The sequence below is a fragment of the Balaenoptera ricei genome, chromosome 3 (genome assembly GCF_028023285.1).
Source record: "Balaenoptera ricei isolate mBalRic1 chromosome 3, mBalRic1.hap2, whole genome shotgun sequence".
Lineage (NCBI taxonomy): Eukaryota > Metazoa > Chordata > Mammalia > Artiodactyla > Balaenopteridae > Balaenoptera > Balaenoptera ricei.
Window position 1 is genome coordinate 76,236,640 of NC_082641.1, and position 19,813 is coordinate 76,256,452.

General features: G+C 35.4%; 1 protein-coding gene across 3 annotated transcripts in view; it reads right to left on the reverse strand.

Moving 5' to 3' along the window:
- Positions 1-19,813, reverse strand: part of ARB2A (ARB2 cotranscriptional regulator A) — a 416,169-nt gene that overhangs the window by 371,988 nt on the left and 24,368 nt on the right. For 2 of the 3 annotated variants that reach the window (XR_009502347.1, XM_059916775.1), the window contains exons 2-3: positions 12,213-12,336; positions 4,677-4,778 (exon numbers count right to left, since the gene is read on the reverse strand). Coding sequence is in view for 2 of the 3 variants with exons in the window: in XM_059916775.1 (XP_059772758.1) it covers positions 4,677-4,778; positions 12,213-12,318 (208 nt within the window). In the remaining variant the exon portion in view is untranslated. The remainder of the gene's footprint in view (positions 1-4,676; positions 4,779-12,212; positions 12,337-19,813) is intronic. The other variant, XM_059916776.1, reaches the window with a different exon arrangement.

Sequence of the window (19,813 nt, forward strand, 5' to 3'; positions counted from 1 at the left end):
TTGAGGGCCTACAATGTATGAGGATGAGGATTTTTGCTAGCTATAGCCATGAACTGGTCCCCATTCTTAAGCTTAGAGGCTACCTGAGGAGTAACAGCATAAACATTTAAAAGTTAAGCAACATTTCAGAAAGTTAAAAAAGAATGAAGTTAAGTCAACAATCTAAAAACTGCTACAGGCAATTCACATAGATAATGAAGTCTAAAATGAGTTTAGAAAAATGAAGGATGCCTACAGGCTAGAATAGGTTCAGAAGGTTTTAGTGAAATTTCTCAACTAGGCCTTGACATACAAGTAAGATTTAAAATGGAAATTGGAGACAGACAGTGAGCCAACACAGGTTTAGACTGTCAAGTCAGACTCACACAATTCAGAGATTTTATTGATAATTAATAACTTTACTAATCACTTCAAGGGTACAAGCAATCAAGAGGCACAGGCAAAGCAGGTCTGGAACAGCCTGACCATGTCTTCCCAGGGCCTCTCCTCTCACTGGATCGCACTCTCTGGTCCAGAACAGGTGATGTCTCTAAGTGGGGCACATGAGTTACCTAACACATGGGTGAGCATGCTGGTTATAAAACAATTCTACTTTATGTGCCAGAGAGCTGTACTGCTCATGTGATATTTTTCAGAGAAACATGCCCTACATACCCACAGATTATAGGTTTGTTTAACCATAAGCAATGCCAAACCAGTTATCCTGCTCAAAATACTCCATGGATAAGGATTCTCCTCATAGCACAGACCAGGCCACCTGTCTTCTTTCTTTCCCCAGAAGCATTCCCCTGGTATTCAAGAGAGAAACAGACCACAGACCAAGTGCTTTAACACCTTCCCTCTCCCCTACTCAGACAACATAAACAGAATTTGGAAAAAACATGACAGCAAGTTCAAATAATGGTGAACAACCCAGTTTAAAAGAAACAAAAAGAGTATGAGCCAAATAAAATAACACAACATTGGAGGACACGTGGAATCAAATAGTAGAAGGCCCGAACTACTGGGTTTGGATTTTATCCTAAGAGCAATGAGGCACAAGGAAGACTTCAGGGGCAGAAGAGGGACATGGTCAAGCTGAATGGAGTTATTAGTACTTGATTTTTATCCAATGAGGACGTGCAAGAGTGAAGAAAGACTTGAAAGGAAAGCTATGGCACTGAAACTAAAGCCAGGAAATATACCACTCTAAGTAAAACTATTTCATTATTTTTATGAATCAATTTTACTACATATAAAATGGGTATTTTTAATATATAAAGTAAGGGCTAATCCTTATTTGTAAAGTTCTTTAATACTCATCATGAGACACTGCATTGGATCATTGTAACACTCTTTTATGGTCAGATGGTGCCATGTAAATTGTAAGGTACATCTACAGTTTTCCTTCTAGGACAGGGAAATCCCCATTTAGCATACCAATACAAGTAGATTGAAGACATCTGCAAATCTAGCACTTGGGATTTTGACTAAAGCAACCTTAAAGGTACATGACATACAGTAATGTGTAATATTGCTGCACTAAAATTTTAAGTGTATTTTCTATGAGACTGCTGTGTGAAAGGGAACTGACTTACCTAGATAGTGAGTTTAGGTAGTTAGATACAGATACTTATAACTACATCTCAAAGAGAGGTTTGGTTTTTTTAAAATTCTCTATTCATTTTAGACATAATAATTCTCATAAAGTGATAATGATTTTGATACTTTAGGGAAAATAAGCCCTATCAAAACAGCCAACTATCAGCACTAGTATTTTTTGTTTGCTTGTTTGGTTTTTTTTTTTTGTTTTTCATTGATTTTATTTTTATTTTATTTATATTTTTTTAAACATTTTTATTGGAGTATAATTGCTTTACAATGGTGTGTTAGTTGCTGCTGTATAACAAAGTGAATCAGCTATACATATACATATATCCCCATATCCCCTCCCTCTTGCGTCTCCCTCCCACCCTCCCTATCCCACCCATCTAGGTGGTCACAAAGCACCGAGCTGATCTCCCTGTGCGATGCAGCTGCTTCCCACTAACTACCTATTTTACATTTGGTAGTGTATACATGTCAATGCTACTCTAGTATTAAAAGTGAAAAGAAGGTAAAGAGGCAAAGAAAGTAAGCATTCTTAACCAGAAAAGATAATCTGGATCACTTACGTTATAGTTGTATTTGCAAATTTGGTATTTCTCAAAGATTTGGAAAATCTCTTCAGCAACTGTCAAAGGTCTGACTTAGGACATTTTATTTTAGAGTCCCCAAAAATCAGTTGTAAAATTTCCTGTGTATACCCAAATGCACGTTATTCTGAAGTGTATCCATATATTTTATCAGATTGGTGGTGGAGTCTAAGACCCAAAATAAGCTATCAATGGCCTAAATGAATTAATAAATTGAAAGTATTTAGGACACTTCCTGGCATGTAGTAAGAGTACAATAAATATCAGCTATCATGGAAGACAAGATTCAAACTCAGTTTGTTGCTGAGTCCAATTATTTTTTTTGGTGATACGAAAGTGTGCTTCCTCATAATACTGTACTGAGGTATAGTGAGTGTGGGTGAAGGGAAAAGGGGAAAAGCCTTCACCTTCATCTTCCAAAGCAAGGGCTGGGCCTTATACAATTCCAACAACTGGAGAATGGCTAAATAGGCATTTTGAACACAAAGAGTATTTGAAAAGGTACAGTGATTTGAAAGAACAAGGTATCAGTTTGATGCAGGTAAAAAGAATCTCTTCCCCTTCGTTACAAATTTTTTTTTTCCTTAGGGTGAACTCTGTATCCAAATTCTTCTGTTACCCAACTAAGAACTTTAAAATTCTTTAGAAAATTTAGAAGCTTCTTCAATCAGGTAATGAAAGTTTCAATTCAAAGCTTTCATAAAAGTTTTTGCATTATAAATCCTGAAAAAAAAAAGTCTCTGGAAATACTAAGTTAGAACTGCCCTTTTAGCAGTTTAATACTGAAACCAGTTTCCTGGTTTCAGAACCTCACCTCTTTCAAAAAATACTCACCATTCACCCTGAATTCAACCCTGAACTGTATCATGCTAAAAATAAGATCCATAAAAGTAACATTCTCTCCTTGGAATGCAAAAATCTTTGCCTCATACTGTTAGGTCTATATTTATGCAAGACAATGTCCAGGATATTTAAAAAATAAATGATAGGTGTGTGCAAGGGTCCATATGCATTCATGTGTAAGTACACATGCATGTGCAAAGGTGTAGGTGTGTCTGAAAGTGTGTAAGTACAGAGCATGTGCATGCAAGGGTATAAAAATGTAAGCAAAGATGTGTGTATGAATGTATCTGATAGGAAAGTGAGAGAGAAAAGTGTATTGCTTCTTTGTTTTTCACTCCCTTTAAGAAATGTTCAAGGAAGATGAAAGATAGACTTCAATGAAAACTGATATCCTCTAGCCATAAAGCAAACATAGTTCTATGATTTACCGGCACTACCAACACACTCCCCCAATCCCTGTTCTGAAAGAGGGGTCTGGTAATTGTTTCAGAGGGACAGAGGCAACATTAGTCTCAGAGCAATTTTGACTCTGTTAATTAAATTATAAAATTTCTTTTAAAAACAAAATAGTACTACTCACACACACTTTGCCATAAGATATCCTTTATTAAAAAACATGAAAATTAGTATCAGAAAAGAGATCAAAGTTTCTAATATGCTCTGTTTAAACTCACTTAATATTCTAGTACACAGAGACTGTCACTATAAGTTCTAACACCTATAATTGATATTGTACAGACACATCAATCTAAGGAGGTCTCATCGGCAGGAACTGTATGGACGCTGCAAAGACAAGACATTCTCCTGTGGCAATATGTACAGCTTTAAATACATCATGCGACAGGCAGCGTGATTTGTACAGGACACCTGAACTCTTCTTGTAACTTACTGTACAGTCCTCTTTTGCAACTTGGCTCTGACCTGGTATTAGAAAATGAATTAGGTTTTTGTACTTTTTGTATGTTGTATGACAATCATCAATGTGAACAGAATAAAATAACTGTATGTAAAAGTTTGAAAAAACAGTGATGACAGATCACCAATTTAGTTAATGCAGCGCAACAAGTAGAAAGCTGCAATTCAAATGCTACGTGGCCTGTAATAACATTATCCTTCAAGTATTACAATGTTATTAATCCAGAGTTTCATTGTGCTTTGTTCCAGAAACATCCTTGCAATCTATGGTATGTTATTCCAAATCCCAAGTGCAAAGCTTATTTTATTCAGAACTTAATTAACAAACTTTACAATAAGGATGTTGCCTAAAACGATCATGGAATTGAGTATTATGCTTTAAAATATTGTCACAGATAATTATTGCCAGTCATTTCATTTTAAATAACATGAAATAGTAGCATCTTTCTACATAATTTAATTGGGAGTTCCAGCTGGATACAAGGGAGCTGAACCCTCAAGACTGAAAATACATAAGCTGAATCAAATTCACGTTCGTTGGTTTAAGTGACTTGACGACTATGGGAAATTATTACTTGGTTCTTTTACTTGACTGAAGAACTTCATCATGGAAGGATAAGACATTATTTCTCAAAAGAAACACATATAACCTTCTAGCTGGCAAATAAAAGTAGTAAATAATATCTGCCCTATGATTCTATTAGCATTGTTAAACAAATCTTGCATATAGCATACACCACTTACTTTCATTAAAAGCATATTCAAATCCTTCCAGTGTATCAGGAAAATCAAGAGGTGGTTCATCTTTTTTCATTAGTTCATCCAAATCTATCCTAGATAATAAATCTAGAAAAGAAATTACATGAAATGTATTTATATTCATTTTCATAGTTAATAACAAAGATTATATTTTAAATTATTTTAAGTATTCTTTTGTTCTATTAGATTACTTTTTATGTGTTGCCTTAACTGATAAGTTTATTAAATTTTTAAGTCCCCAAAGTGCTATATTATGATGAGGTACAGTATCATTATAACATAAGCACTTTCAAAACCATAATTCTCAAAACAATCACAACCTAGATCCTATGTACCACTATGGTAAATTATTAACTTCTTCCCTTCAAAATATACAGCTATTAATTTGTACCTTATTAACCTCCTTCTATCATTTTAAAAGTTTCAGATGTTAATATGACTTTTAAAAGGTCACTAAATCTTATATATAAATGAAACTACTATGAATAAGGGAACTTAAAAACAAAAATAATGGTAATACACCATATTATTCTTTTAGAGGGGAAGATCATAATATTAAACTAAAACATGCTAACTGGAGAAAACTGGCTAACACAAAACAGTTTTTATTCTTCACATCATTTGATTATACATAATAAAAAAAAACTGTCAACAAGATTTTGTAAATAAACATTTTATTTTTGAATCTTTTTAGATTTACAGAAAAGTTGAAAGATAGTACAGATAGTGTCTGCACCCAGTTTCCCCTATTGTTAACATCCTACCTTACAAGGCTACATTTGTCAAAATGAAGAAACCAATGTTGGCACGTTACTGTTAACTAAGCCCAGATATTATTCATCAGTTTTTCATTTATGTCCATTTTCTGTTCCAGGATTCCATCCAGGACACCACACTGCATACGGTCGTCATGGCTCCTCAGTCTCATCTTTTTATTTTTTGAGCATTTCCTTACTTCCTGTTACTACAAGGTGCTGCAGGCTTATCTCGTAGTTTCCCTGCCCCAGCCCTAAAATCAGTCTGTAGACAGTATTTAATGATCTCTTTTAGGCTATCATCATGGGATGAGGCAAAAATTCTTACTATATGTCATCTTAGTGTCATATGGAAACTCGGAAAAATTAAAGATAAACTTCAAATTTATTTAGTTCCCAAAAGATGCGTTTTGTTTTGTTTTTTAAGTTTAGATTTTGAGATTTTTTTCAATCTAACTCAAGTTCCTGAAGAGAAAGAGCTCCTCGGATACACAGTATAGCAAACCAGTCCCCGCTTTCCTTTAAACAAAAGAAGAACCTCAGAGTTAACACTTTATTTCTGTCTCTCACTTACAGACATATAACAAATCCATCTGTACAGATCATAAAAATATGCTAGAGGAAAAAATAGTTTGTCTACCTACAGTCTCTAGTCTCTCTCCGTAGGACACAAAGATAAGACATCAAAAAACTTGTAAATAAAAAAAAAAAGTCATTGTTTAAAACTCTTCAAACTGCTGTATCAAATAAACCTCAACTCACACAAAACTGTACCATTTTCAACATACAAACATGTTTATAAAAAAAGGTTTGCAAATTGTCTAGTAAAATAAAAAATGTCACAAAGTATGCATACTGGGCCCAAGAGATACATGCTGACAAATTTCTGATTCATTAGTAAAGTTCTGAACAACATGTAAATCTTTGCAAAACAGAGTAAAATAGAAGATTTTTAATATCAAAAACTGGCTTGAAGATTCTCACTTCTCTCCTTCCAATGAATTGAATTCCTTTACTTCACAGTCATCTTCCACAGTTCAAAACTTAGAAACCTTTTAATCAGACACACAAAAACCGTCCAATACATAAGCAGATGTATTATGTCTAATATCCATTTTCTCTTTCTATCAGCTCAGATCATAAAATGCCATCTAACATCTATATATCATTTTAAAGACTTCACATACTTTTCCTCACTTGATCATCACAGCCCTATAAAGTAGTAGCATGTGTTATCATCTTCACTGTCTTTGAGACAAGGAAATAAGCTCAGAGAGGTAAAATGGCCTGCCCAAAATTAGACCTTAATAGTAAAGTGGGGTTAATAAAATAAATTTATTCCCCAATACCTAACTCAGTACTCTTTCAAAATCCCCATACTTTTATTCTATGTGCTGTATAAACTCTAAAATGGTGTACCCCCTCTCTTCATTACCTTATAAAAAGAATAAACTCTTCTGAATACAGAAATATGCTCTGGCTTTGACCAAAATGTTCCTCTGAATGATAAAATGAACAACTAAACAAATACGCATTCCTCAAACTTCTCCTCTGTCAACTAGAGAACTAGATATAGATTTTTTAAAATTTCATTAGCATTGAGAAGACACGTAGAAAGAAATTGTCAGAAATTACTTTTCTGCTTTGTAAAAGGAAAACAATGCTATGTAACTGCATTTTACAGAGACTGGGTTCCAAAGGCAGTAGATTAGGCAAAACTCAAGTATAATAAAACATTTCCATTGAAAATCCCTTCAATCGCCTATAAAACACAGTACAACTGAATTCTTATAACCTAAATACACATCAGATGTAACACAACTGTTTTTTCTAAAACATGCCTCTGGTGATTAAAGTGATTTAGCAACTAGAATTCTGAACTTCAACAAAGCATATGCAGTAACTGGATAAAAATACCATTTTATACCCAAAAGAATCGAAAACAAAGACTCAGATATTTGTACACCCCTGTTCACAGCAGCATTATTCACAACAGCCAAAAGGCGTGAGCAACCAGTTTCCATAGACAGATGAATGGTGTGATGGTTAATTTTATGTGTCAACTTGACTGGGTGCCCACATATTTGGTTAAACATTATTCTGAGTGTGTCTGTGAAAGTGTTTCTGGATGAGATTAACATTTGAAACCGTAGACTGAGTAAAGCAGATTGCCCCCCACCTCCAATACGGATGAACCTCATCCAATCCACTGAAGGCCTGAATAGAAGGTGAGTAAGACAGAATTCCCACTCTCTGTATGACTGTCTTCAAGCTAGGACATCAGTCTTCTGCCTTCACAGCACAGGCTCTGAGGAGTTTGGAGCAAAGCCTTGCTATCCACTGCAGGTAACTACTCTCCTTTTGAGAAATACCTCTTGGCCTGCTACTGGGCCTGAGTAGAGACTGAACACTTAACCACGGGCTACCAACTTACCATGTAGCTGTCCATCATGAACTAGGAGTTAACTGACCCACCAAGTCATAAAGTTGGGTGTGTACAATAGCATTCCATCATCAAATGGAAGTGGTATATATGTGATCAGGACTGAGTAGGCCCTGAAGACAAAAGTAAGTTACATGAAGAAGTGGCCCAAATGCCTATGGTCTCCACTGCTGCTACACTGCCTTCTATCCATCAGTGTGCACCTAAGCCCTCATCAGTTGACAGAAGAAGAAAAAACTCGAGTCTGGTTTATAGATGGTTCTGCATGATATTCAGACACCACCCAAAAGTGGACAGCTGAAGCATTAGAGCCCCTTTTGGGGATATCCCTAAATGACAGTGGTGAAGAGAAATCTTCCCAGTGAGCAGAACTGAGAGCAGTGCACCTGGCTGTTCCATTTCTTTGGAAAGAGATATGGCCAGACATTTGATTATATAATGATTCACGGGCTGTGGCCAATTGTTTGCCTGGATGGTCAGGGACTTGGAAGGAACACGACTAGAAAATTGGTGACAAGGAAATCTGGAGAAGAGGTATGTGGATAGACCTCCCTGAATGAGCAAAAGATGAGAAGATATTTGTGTCCCAAGTGAATGCTCACTACAAGGTAATCTCAACAGAGGAATATTTTAAAAATCAAGTGTGCAGGGTGATCCATTCTGTGGACACCAAACTCTTTCCCCAGCCAAACCTGTCATCACCCAATGAGATCAAGAACAAAGTGGCCATGGTGGCAAGGATGGAGGTCATATGGGGGCTCAGTAATATGAACACCCACTCACCAAAGCCAACTTGGCTACAGCCATGGCTGAGTGTCCAATGTGCCAGCAGCAGAGACCAACATTTAGTCCCCAACATGGCACCATTCCCTGGGGTGATCAGCCAGCTACTTGGTGGCAGATTAATTACACTGGATCACCTCCATCATGAAAGGGGCAGCATTTTGTTCTTACTGGAATAGATACTTTCCCTGGATATAGACTGGCCGTCCCTGAACTCAATGCTTCAGCCAAATCTGCTATCCGTGGACTTACAGAAGGCTTTATCCACCATCATGGTATTCCACACCACATTGTTTCTGATCAAGAAACTCACATTACAGCAAAAGAAGGGTGGCAATGGGCCCATGCTCATGGAACTCACTGGTCTTAGCATGCTCCCCACCATCTTGAAGCAGTTAGTTTGACAGAATGGTGGACTGCCTTTTGAAGACTCAGTTACAGGGCCAGCTGGGTGGCAGAACCCTGCAGGGCTGGAACAAGATTCTCTAGAAGGCTGTATATACTCTGAATCAGTGTCCAATATATAGTGCTATTTCTCCCACAGCCAAAATTCACAGGTCTAGAAATTAAGGGATGAAAATGGGAGTGGCACTACTCACTATTACCCCTAGTGAGCAAGGAAAGAATGTCCATTCTCATTATTCTTATTCAACATAGCATTGGATGTCTTAGCCAGTGCAAAAAAGCAAGACTGAAAGGGAAGAAATAAAACTCTCCAACTAGCAAATGACATGATGGTCTACATAGAAGACCCCAAGGATCTACCAAAAAAAACTCCAAGAACTAATAAGCGACTTCAGCAAAGTCACAGAATATAATATCAACACACAAAACTTCATTGTATTTCCATAAACTATCAGTAAACATGTGACAACTGAAATTAAAAATACAATACCATTTACAATCACTCTAAAAATTATAATAAAGGACTTCCCTGGTGGCGCAGTGGTTAAGAATCTGCCTGCCAACGCAGGGGACACGGGTTCGAGCCCTTGTCTGGGAAGATCCCACATGCCGCGGAGCAACTAAGCCTGTGTGCCACAACTACTGAGCCTGCGCTCTAGAGCCTGTGAGCCGTAACTACTGAGCCCGGGTACCACAACTACTGAAGCCCACGCACCTAGAGCCTGTGCTCCACAACAAGAGAAGCCACCGCAAGGAGAAGCCCACACACTGCAATGAAGAGTAGCCCCCACTCGCCGCAACTAGAGAAAGACTGCAAGCAGCAATGAAGATCCAACACAGCCAAAAAAAAAAAAAAAATATATATATATATATATAATAAGTATAAATCTAGTAACAAATGTGTAAGACTTACATGATGAAAATTACAAAGAGTCAATGAAGGAACTCAAATATCTAAATAAATGACAGACATTCCATGTTCATGGACTAGAAACCTCAATATAGTAAAGATGTCAATTCTCACATTCGTCTATAGGTTTAAACACAATTCCTATCAAAATCTCAGTAAATTATCTTTTTGTGGTTATAGACAATTTTACTCTTAAAATTTACATGGAAAGGCAAAGGACCTAGAAAAGCCAAACAATTCTGAATAAGAATGAAGTGGGAAGAATCATTCTAGTCAATTTTAAGACTTACCATTTCGTTCAGTAATCAAGAGAGTATGAATTAGAGAAGAGATAGACACAGACACATGGAACAAAATAGAGAACTCCAAAATAAGCCCACTGAAATATGTCCAATTTATTTTTGACAAAGGTGAAGAAGTAATTCAATAGCAGAAACACAGTCTTTTTCACAAATAGTGCTGGTGCAATTGGACATCAATAGGCAAAACAAAGGAACAAACAAAAAAAAAAACCTTGACCTAAGTCTCATACCTTATATAAAAATTAACTCAAAATGCATCATTAGCTTAAATGTAAAATCTAAACTATAAACCTTTTAGAAGAAAACATAAGAGAAGATCTTCATAAAGTAGGGCTAGGCAAAGAGTTCTTAGACATGACATCAAAACCATAATCCATAAAAAAAAAAAAAACTGATAAGTAGGACTGTTTTAGGGACAAAGTTTTATTCAGTTTGTCAATCTGTTCTAAAATACACTTCACTATGCATTTGCCATTTTATCTTCTAATATTTTCAATTTGACTCCCTCATTAGTCATTACAAGCTCATGTGTGCTAAGCATTGTATTCCTATTGTACCAATGAAGAAAAAGATTTAGAGAAGTTAAGCAATTTGTTTCATGGTGAGTGGGAAAAACGTGAGTTTGAATCCAGATGGTTCTATATTTAGACCCTATCCATATTCTTTTAATGTCACTGTACTAACTCTAAAGTCCAGAAAAATCCATCTGATCTCTTACATACTGCTTGTGGAAGTGTAAATTGGAACCACAACTTGAGAGATCAAATTTTTGCATTATCAAGTAAGGTTGAAGATGCACAAAAGCTATCTAAGTGGAAACACAGCAAGTTTATTTAGATGGAAACACACACGTTCCTTATCCTCCTTCCTAAATTAACCATTATTCTGAGTGTGCAAGTCATTCTCAGCAGCATACATACATGCAGTAAAACCATCTATAGCGTTGTCTATAACTGTCTCCAATTCCTCTCTTCCCATTCTCTATTGAAGTTCTCCAATACGACTTTCATTTCCGTCAATTCACTGAAAAGCTCTTTGTGAAGACCATCAATAACCTATACACTGTCAAATCCAAAAGTAAATTCTCAGTCCTCATCTAAGCTGGTTTATAATCATTACTAAATTAATTACTCTCATTTTCTTCACTATGTGTTCAGGATCTCTCTCTTGCTCCTCGTTCTCAGCCTATCTTACTAGAAATTCACTTTAAGCCTCTTTTGCTAGTTCTTCCTCATTTTCCTGACCCTAAGATCGAGATGCCCCACGGTTCAATCTTCAGACCTTTTCTCTTTCTGGCTACAGTGACATCCCTGGTGATCTCAATTAGGACCATAACTTTAAATATTACCTCTATGCTAATGATTCCTAAAACTTTTATCTCCAACCCAAATGCCCTCCCAAACTCTACACTCAACTTCTCCAGCTTGATGTTTAAGTGGCATCTCAGTTTAATATTTAATATATCGAAAACTTAACACTTGCTTTCCACCATCACCACCACAACCTGCTTTTCCCGCACTTTTCTTAATCTCATAAAATATCCCTAGAGCTAATGCCACAAAGACAGAATACAGGATCATTATCCTAACCTAGTATGACATTTCAAACAACAAAAATATGGTAAGGGCACTAGTCTTGACTCAAGAGACCACTAGTGTTAGTTTCACCGTTAAATACATGACCTGGAATAAGAAAAGCATTAAGAATTCTTACATCTGTAAAATCACATGATTTTATGATTTATTTACTGAGTACATACTATATCTCAGACACTGAGGTAGTCATGGGATACAAATAATTACAAATAGATTAAGTACTGATATTCTTATTTTAGAATTGAAAAGAATGTAAGGTCACCTAAATATTCCTATACCTTCATTAGGCACAACGAAAATATCCTGAAAAAGCAAATTAAGTATGTACCTTTGAGGGCTGTTGTCTTTTCTTTTTCATCTGGACCTCCCTGCTGGACGTGTGCCATGCTTATCCAAATTGGCAACAAAATTAAAGAGCTCAAGGAAATAGACATCAATCTTCAGAAGACAGTCTAGAATGAATGAAAGCAATAAATTAAGCTCTACTCAATCCTGCCTACTCCATGAGAACATCCTAGATCCTCCCAATTGGAATTAATCTCTCTATCCTGATTTCCCCCTGCACTTTGTTGATGCCTATACCGTAGTACTTATCATAGCCTGCCTTGCATTATAGTTATTTATGTATTTGTCTGGGTCACCTAACAGATTACAAGCCCCAGGATAAAGGTATCAACTTTTTGTCATCTTGATGTCTCTCATAACACCAAACACAACACCTTATACACACAGACACCTAATGCTGCTAAACTGAATTGAGCTAAACTTACTATTTAGGTGTAGTTCCCTATCATCTAATGTTTTTAAAAATATCTCCATGTAGTTTCTAAAACTTGACATTTCTTTTAAAATAAACTGTCTGCATGTCATGTACAAGGTCAGAATATTTTTTTCCTGGGACATGCAGACAGGCAGAAGGAGAAAAATACATAAGGTAGCCATAAATTACCTCTAGTGTAATTCAAAATACAACTTTAAGGGAAAAAATTAGCCCTTTTTAAAAAAAAACTGTGTCAAATTCTATGTCTGGAAGCCATACTCTATAAATGGCATTCCAGTAAACAATCGTAATATAAAGTTACGATTTATTGAAATCTAATGCTGCTCTGCTTTGGCCAAAAGGAAGGCTTTTAAACTATAAATAGTTTCTCCCAGGGTGCCCACAAACAGGGAAAAAAAAACAAAACACTATTCCTAAAGTTTAAAAGAAAAAAATGCAACATATACAGTGGAAAAAAATTAAATGAAATTAAAACAGTCAGTCCATACTCTAAGGAAATTACATAAAAACTGCGATAAACAAGACTGAATATTCTTCTGACTGATTTACTTACTACCCAAAAAGCAAACTTCAGTTTCCACTCAGAGGTACAATTATCTTTAAAAACTGAGGCATTTTTATAATTAACAGAGTACGGCAGGAAATGCTTTAAAATAATAATAATAATACTTAAAATAATATTTTTAAACTATGAACATTCCCAGGGTCATAAATCAATGCTGCCCTTATCTCAATTCTAACTGTAGGTGGGGTAGTATAAGAGGAAGGGCCCTCTGGCTTTACTACTAACTAGCCATGTGTCCTTGACAAATTACTTAACTTCTCTAAGCCTCGCTTTCCACATATGTAAAATGTAAATGATAATCATGTTTCCCTCATGGTGTTACAATGAGGTTAAATGTAGAACATTTAGTATAGTGCCTGATGCGTAATTAACTGTCCAACACATGTTGGTTTATATTTTTTAAATGTTGTAAATGTATCCTAGCTTCACTACTTAATAACAGCTCTGTGGCCAGGGACAAGTCACTTAATATCCAAAAATCTTCAGATTCCTCATTTGTAAAGTGTAGCTCATATAATAGTGGTTGAGAAGTAATATTACAGAAGGTGTGTACAGCTGAGCGTTGCTATTACTAGTGGTATTACTGCTTCTCAATAATGTGAGGTTTCCTAACCTAGGAATAACTAAAATATGAGACTATTTTTGACTGGGAAAGCATTTTCACTTAGCATGGAAGTAGTTGTTGTTTTTCTTCTGTGAATAAGGTAACTCAAAACTCTGTAAATTCTACATGGATGAAATATGTCTATATTCCTTCAAGACACGTATTTTTTGTCTATAGGGTGGGCAGTGTGCAAGACACCAGGGTGCAATGGTGAGTAAAACATGGTCACAGCCCAGGTGGGGCTTACTCTCTCATGACCAAATGAAACTACCAAATTGCCACAAATAAAATATATGAGACCCAGACTGATCATTACAACACTGTTATAAAAAAAGCAATATTTGTAAGGGTTATCTATTTACATTCAGGAATTAGTTTTATCTGTCAATTCCCACAAGTTTGTGTACAAGTTTCACTGGCAACTCCTTATTATCTACCATCCTGTAGCAGAAATGAAATAGAAATGTTCATAATGATAGAGATTCCATACAGTGCTCTTTGCTAACAATTCCAAAACCAAATTAACTATCTATAGGAGACTTCTTGCATTTTTTTACTCTATCCCTCTGCCAATTAAGTTTTCTTCTAAATGTAAACTGTTAGATTATTTTTCACTGGCCTCAAATTGTCTAATTTCTAAACAGAACAATTTATATTATTATTTCATTGTGATTGTTTCACTGAAGGTGACATTATAAAATAGTTTTGATGCTAGAGTCATTTTCAAGATTCATATTTTAAAATTCTGGGGATCTAATGTACAGTATGGTGACTAAAGTTAACAATACTGTGCTGTATACTTGAAAGTTGCTAAGAGAGTAGGTCTTAAAAGTTCTCACCACAAAACAAAACAAAAAAAGTAACTATGTGAGGTGATGTGTTAACTAACCTTATTGTGGTAATCATTTTGAAAAACATACATAAATCAAATCATCACATTATATGTCTTAAATGCACATAATGTTATATGTCAATTATATCTCAATAAAACTTGAAAAAAAGCTCTAACTGCTCTACAATGTTTAATAACACATTCCCCCTTTAAGACTTTGATCTTCATGAGGACAGGTATCATGACTGTCCCTAGCACAATGTCTGATACATTGTGGAGCTCAATGAATATTTGTCAAATTCACAAATAAATGAGTAAGAGATATAGGGAAAAAATACAATTCACATTTTAAAAAATCATTTTCAAGACTCCCAAGATCAAATATCAATTAAAAATCATTATGCTTATTTTATACAAGACAACCCAAAAACACACGTTGCAATTCACTGAAGTGATGATATACAAGTTAGGAGACTATGAACTACTATCTTTGACCCTAAACTTTATAGCAGCAGATACGAAGCAGGTAAGCATGAAGCAAATTGCCTATCGCCTTCTTATTCACTGTTAGATTTTTATCTTCTTGAGTTATTTTCCTTGGCTGTGGCACAGCTGGTGAAACTAAATCAGGAACATTATAAATTCTCAATTTAGTTTTCCTCATAAAAATTCAGAGTTATAACATGCATGACCATAGATAAACACTACTGCAAATGCAGCCAGCAAGCCATTTGATACATTTGATATATATATATTAATACGTGCACTCGACATAGTTTATTTAGTATTATCTGATGGAGGTTAGGTTATAGGGAATAAAGTGGTGGAAGGTTTTTACTGATGTGAACTGCGACACAGTTGACATGCTGTATACTTCATGATAACCACTGCTGTTTAAATATGGTTTCCTAGAAATGGTTACAATATAAACTAGATTCAAAACATCTCGGTTTGCGATTTCATTCTGCGAACTACACAAAGCAATTATCATATCTTCTTCCTTTCTATGGTTCCAACAGAGAATCTACCATGTATAAATAAAGCTATAAATAACTTGTCATGTGTAATCTTTATCCAGTGAGCATTTCAAAACATGAAACAGTAGAATATTTCTTATTTGCCCTATTTGCTCAAAATATGGCATGAGCACTTATAAAATGTACACAAAGATACACAGAAGCCTTAGTTTCCTACATCTGTTTGTTTTTAGGCAGGTATTAAATAGGACCTAGATATAGATTATTTTGCAACAGAAGGCCTTTCCACCTCACATTCTGAATGCAATGATGAAAGTACAAAACATATCACAGGACAAGTAAAATTGGGTTAAGTCCCTGGAACCCCTGGAGCTGGTTTGGTCCCCCAAAGAATCTACGCTAAGTCAGGCTCTGAAATCCAGCTCATGAAAGCTTACTTGCAATCAGAAACACAGTAATTGAACCGGTACCAGAGATTTAAGAAGAACCAAAACATCTACCCAAATTACAGTTAAAATATGCATGTTACTCAGAAGTTCCTCATCAGCAAAGGTTAGTTCATAACAATCCTGGACAGTTTATAGTTCTGAGTCAATAGTGTGAAAAATGTATGTTTTGGAGAGAGAGGGTGTGTGATAGTGTGTGTGTGTGTGTGTGTGTGTTTGTGTACAGACATATGGACACTGGGGAAGAGGCTAAAGAAGAATAAGGGCATCAGGCTGAAGAAGACATGGAAGACAAGGCCCAGGGTAATATGGGCTCTTAGTGCATAGAAAATGGTGGCTTCTACAGAGAATGTAATCTATATGTGGGTCAAGGTTTAGCTCAGAGTAGGAATATCTTGTTCCAATCCAAACACACCTAAAGTAATTCCTTAGTTTCTCAAGCAAAGTGATGTTTTAGGTTTGGGATGAGAAATTCAGGTTTTTAGCCTCAATTCCACCACCTAGTGGCTGAGTGATCTTGAGAAAGTCACAACTTCTCTAACCTAAGTAATGGGAATAACAAAGAAAATAAGAGCACTTCCCTTTACAGGGTGATTATGAAGATTATACGAAAAAATGTAGACAAAAACATTTTACAAACTATAAATTCCTTTATAAATATTAGTAATCCACATAACATTAGAAATAATTTAGTTCCAGTTACTATGTGCTCAAACGCCAAAAAGGATATTCTCATCATCCAGCTTATAGGAATGAGAAACTTTCAATGTGCATCATTTGGGTGAATTCTTAGAATAAACAATTAAGCCCCATAATAAGTACTTGTTGAGTTGACTTGGGTTTCCAAGACTATACTGAACATAATTATAATGGAACTTAAATTAATTTTTAATATAATTTGTTTATAATCTTGTCTAATCTTATTAAAATGTATGTCTGGAAAAGTTCAAGTATGTGAGTCCTACCTTCATTCAGATTAAAGTTGTGTCCAAAAAAGAACACTATTCCAACTATCTCCCAAATGCACATGTTACAAAGTCACCAAGTCCTTTCACATCCATTATCTTATTAAGTCACTGCCACAATTGGCTGATAGAGTCAAACTACTCAACTTCAACTAGGAAAATAATTCCAGTTTCTTCATCCTACAAAAGGTTTTCACTCTTGTGTACTAATTTATGTCATCAGGGAGTATTACAATTTGGAGTTTAGGCAAGTTGGAGGAAGTTGATTACATATATACAGACAAAAGCTGTCCACCAAAATTGTCTCAGCCTATTTGGTTTGCTATTCAGAATTAAGATTGATAAAAATTACTCCCCATCATAATAGAATACTCCTCAGCCATAAAAGAGAATGAAATATTGCCATTTGCAGCAACATGGATAGACCTACAGAATATTATACTTAGTGAAGCAAGTTAGACAGAGAAAGAAATATTATATGGTACCACGTATATGTGGAATCAAAAAATAAAACAAATGAATCGATATACAAAACAGAAACAGACATAGAAAACAAATTTATAGTTACCAAAAGGGAAATGGAGGGGGGGAAGGATAATTTAGGAGTATGGGATTAACAAATACAAACTACATAAAATAAATAAGTGACAAGGATTTACTGTATAGCATAGGAAACTATATTCAATATCTTGTAATAACCTTTAATGGAAAATAATCTGAAAAAGAAATATATATATATATATATAACTGAATCATTTTGCTGCACACCTGAAACTAACACAATATTGTAAATCAACTGTACTATAATAAAAAAATTTAATAAATCAATAAAAAATGTAATCCTTAAACTGGAAACAACTGAAACAAACTACTCATCAAGTTTGTTACACAACTATTAAAAAAAAAATTACTCCCCATCATTCCTCACAGTACTTTGGCAAATCAAGCATCTAAAAGGAAGAGTCAAAAGTTAAGGAATATCAAATACAAAGATTTTAGAAGAAACTAATATTGTACTACTGTGTCTTTTTAACAGGTTCCGAGCTTGGTAGTCATCTGGTTAGGTTTCATATTGCTTTCTGGTTTGCAAAAAGACAGAAACTCAACAAGGCTAGAGTGAAAACCTTAGAATATCTGCAAGACAATGCTAAAACTGAATCTAAGAAATTAAACATGGCTAAGACAATTCTTTAGATAACCCTCAATTTTGAAGCCTCACAAAAGAAAAAATAATTTAAGTAGCCTTTTATGAAGTTTTCATAATACGGAACAGAAATAGCAGAGCTATGGCAGAGGACAAAATAATTCTCAAAAAGGAGATATGCTCAAAATTTTAGAAAAACAGAGTATATCAAACAAATAGTATCTTTTATAGGGGTCAAATTAAAATGTCATTAGCTACTTAAGAGACTCTATGATAAACATGAACAATAAAATATAGCTAATGTTATGAATGTACATACCTCCAGGCCAAATTGACCAAGCAGAAACTATCTTCATAAGATTTAAAAGTAGCCAATACCATGAAATAACAGTAATAACATATTTGCAAAGCGTGAACCAAATTTTCTCATTCCATAACTACTCTTACAAGCATCTGTGCCCAACTTTGTGAACTCAAAGTTCAACCTGAATTTTAAAATATAATATGCATGTTGTAGACACTAAGATGACCCGCTCTCTGCCCCCACCATCCCCCTTCAAGGGGAACTTGCTGCTCAGTAGCAGGGAGTACACTCAGCAAACAGCCCCAAGCTGTTCACCACTTAAGAGTCAGCCTCAGATGCAAAGCACTGCCTCACTCAAGGTCATGCCTTTCCCAGGCTGACTGACCCTCAGGATCTGACTGAACCAAGCGGGGAAACAAAGGCCCAGCCATTTCAGCCTGATGCAGGAGAAGCCTGACAGGCACTATTTGCTCCAGAGGTCACTGCCAGGTTGGTTGAGGTTCGATCTCTAATAAACACCTTGCACTCCAAATTTTGTCTCAGCATCTGCTTCTGAAAAATCCAAGCTGCAACAATGTACTTTTCTAAATGATTTTTCTGCAAATTAAACAAAAAAAGTTCTGATGCTAAGATTTTATATATCCAGACTTTATATATCCTGAATATATAAAGAACACTAGCAACTCAACAATAAAAAGACAACCTAATTTTAAAAACTGACAAAGGATATGAATACACATCTCTCCAAAGAAGATATACAAATGACCAAAAAGCACAAAAAAGATATGCTCAGCATCATTAGTCGTTATGAAAATGCAAATCAAAACCACAGTAAGATACCACTTCACACCCTATAGCATGGCTGTAAGCAACAAGAAAGAGAAAAACAAATGCTGGTGAGAATGTGGAGAAACTGGAACCCTCATCCATTGTTAGAAGGAATGTAAACTGGTGTAGCCACTCACGAAAACAGTTTGGCAGTTCCTCAAAATGTTAAACATAGATTTACCAAAAGACCCAGCAATTCCACTTCCAGCTACATACCTAAGAGGAATGAAAACACATGTCCATACCACAACTTATACATAAATGTTTACAGAAGTATTATTCATAATTGCCAAAAAGCAGAAACAACTTAAATGTCTATCAAGTGACAGCTGGATACACAAAATGTGGTATATATCCATATAACAGAATAGTACTCACTAATTAAAAAAAAGAATGAAGTAGTGACATATGCTACAACATGAACGACAATGAAAACATGATAAGCGAAAGAAAGACCACATAGCATATGATTCCATTTATATG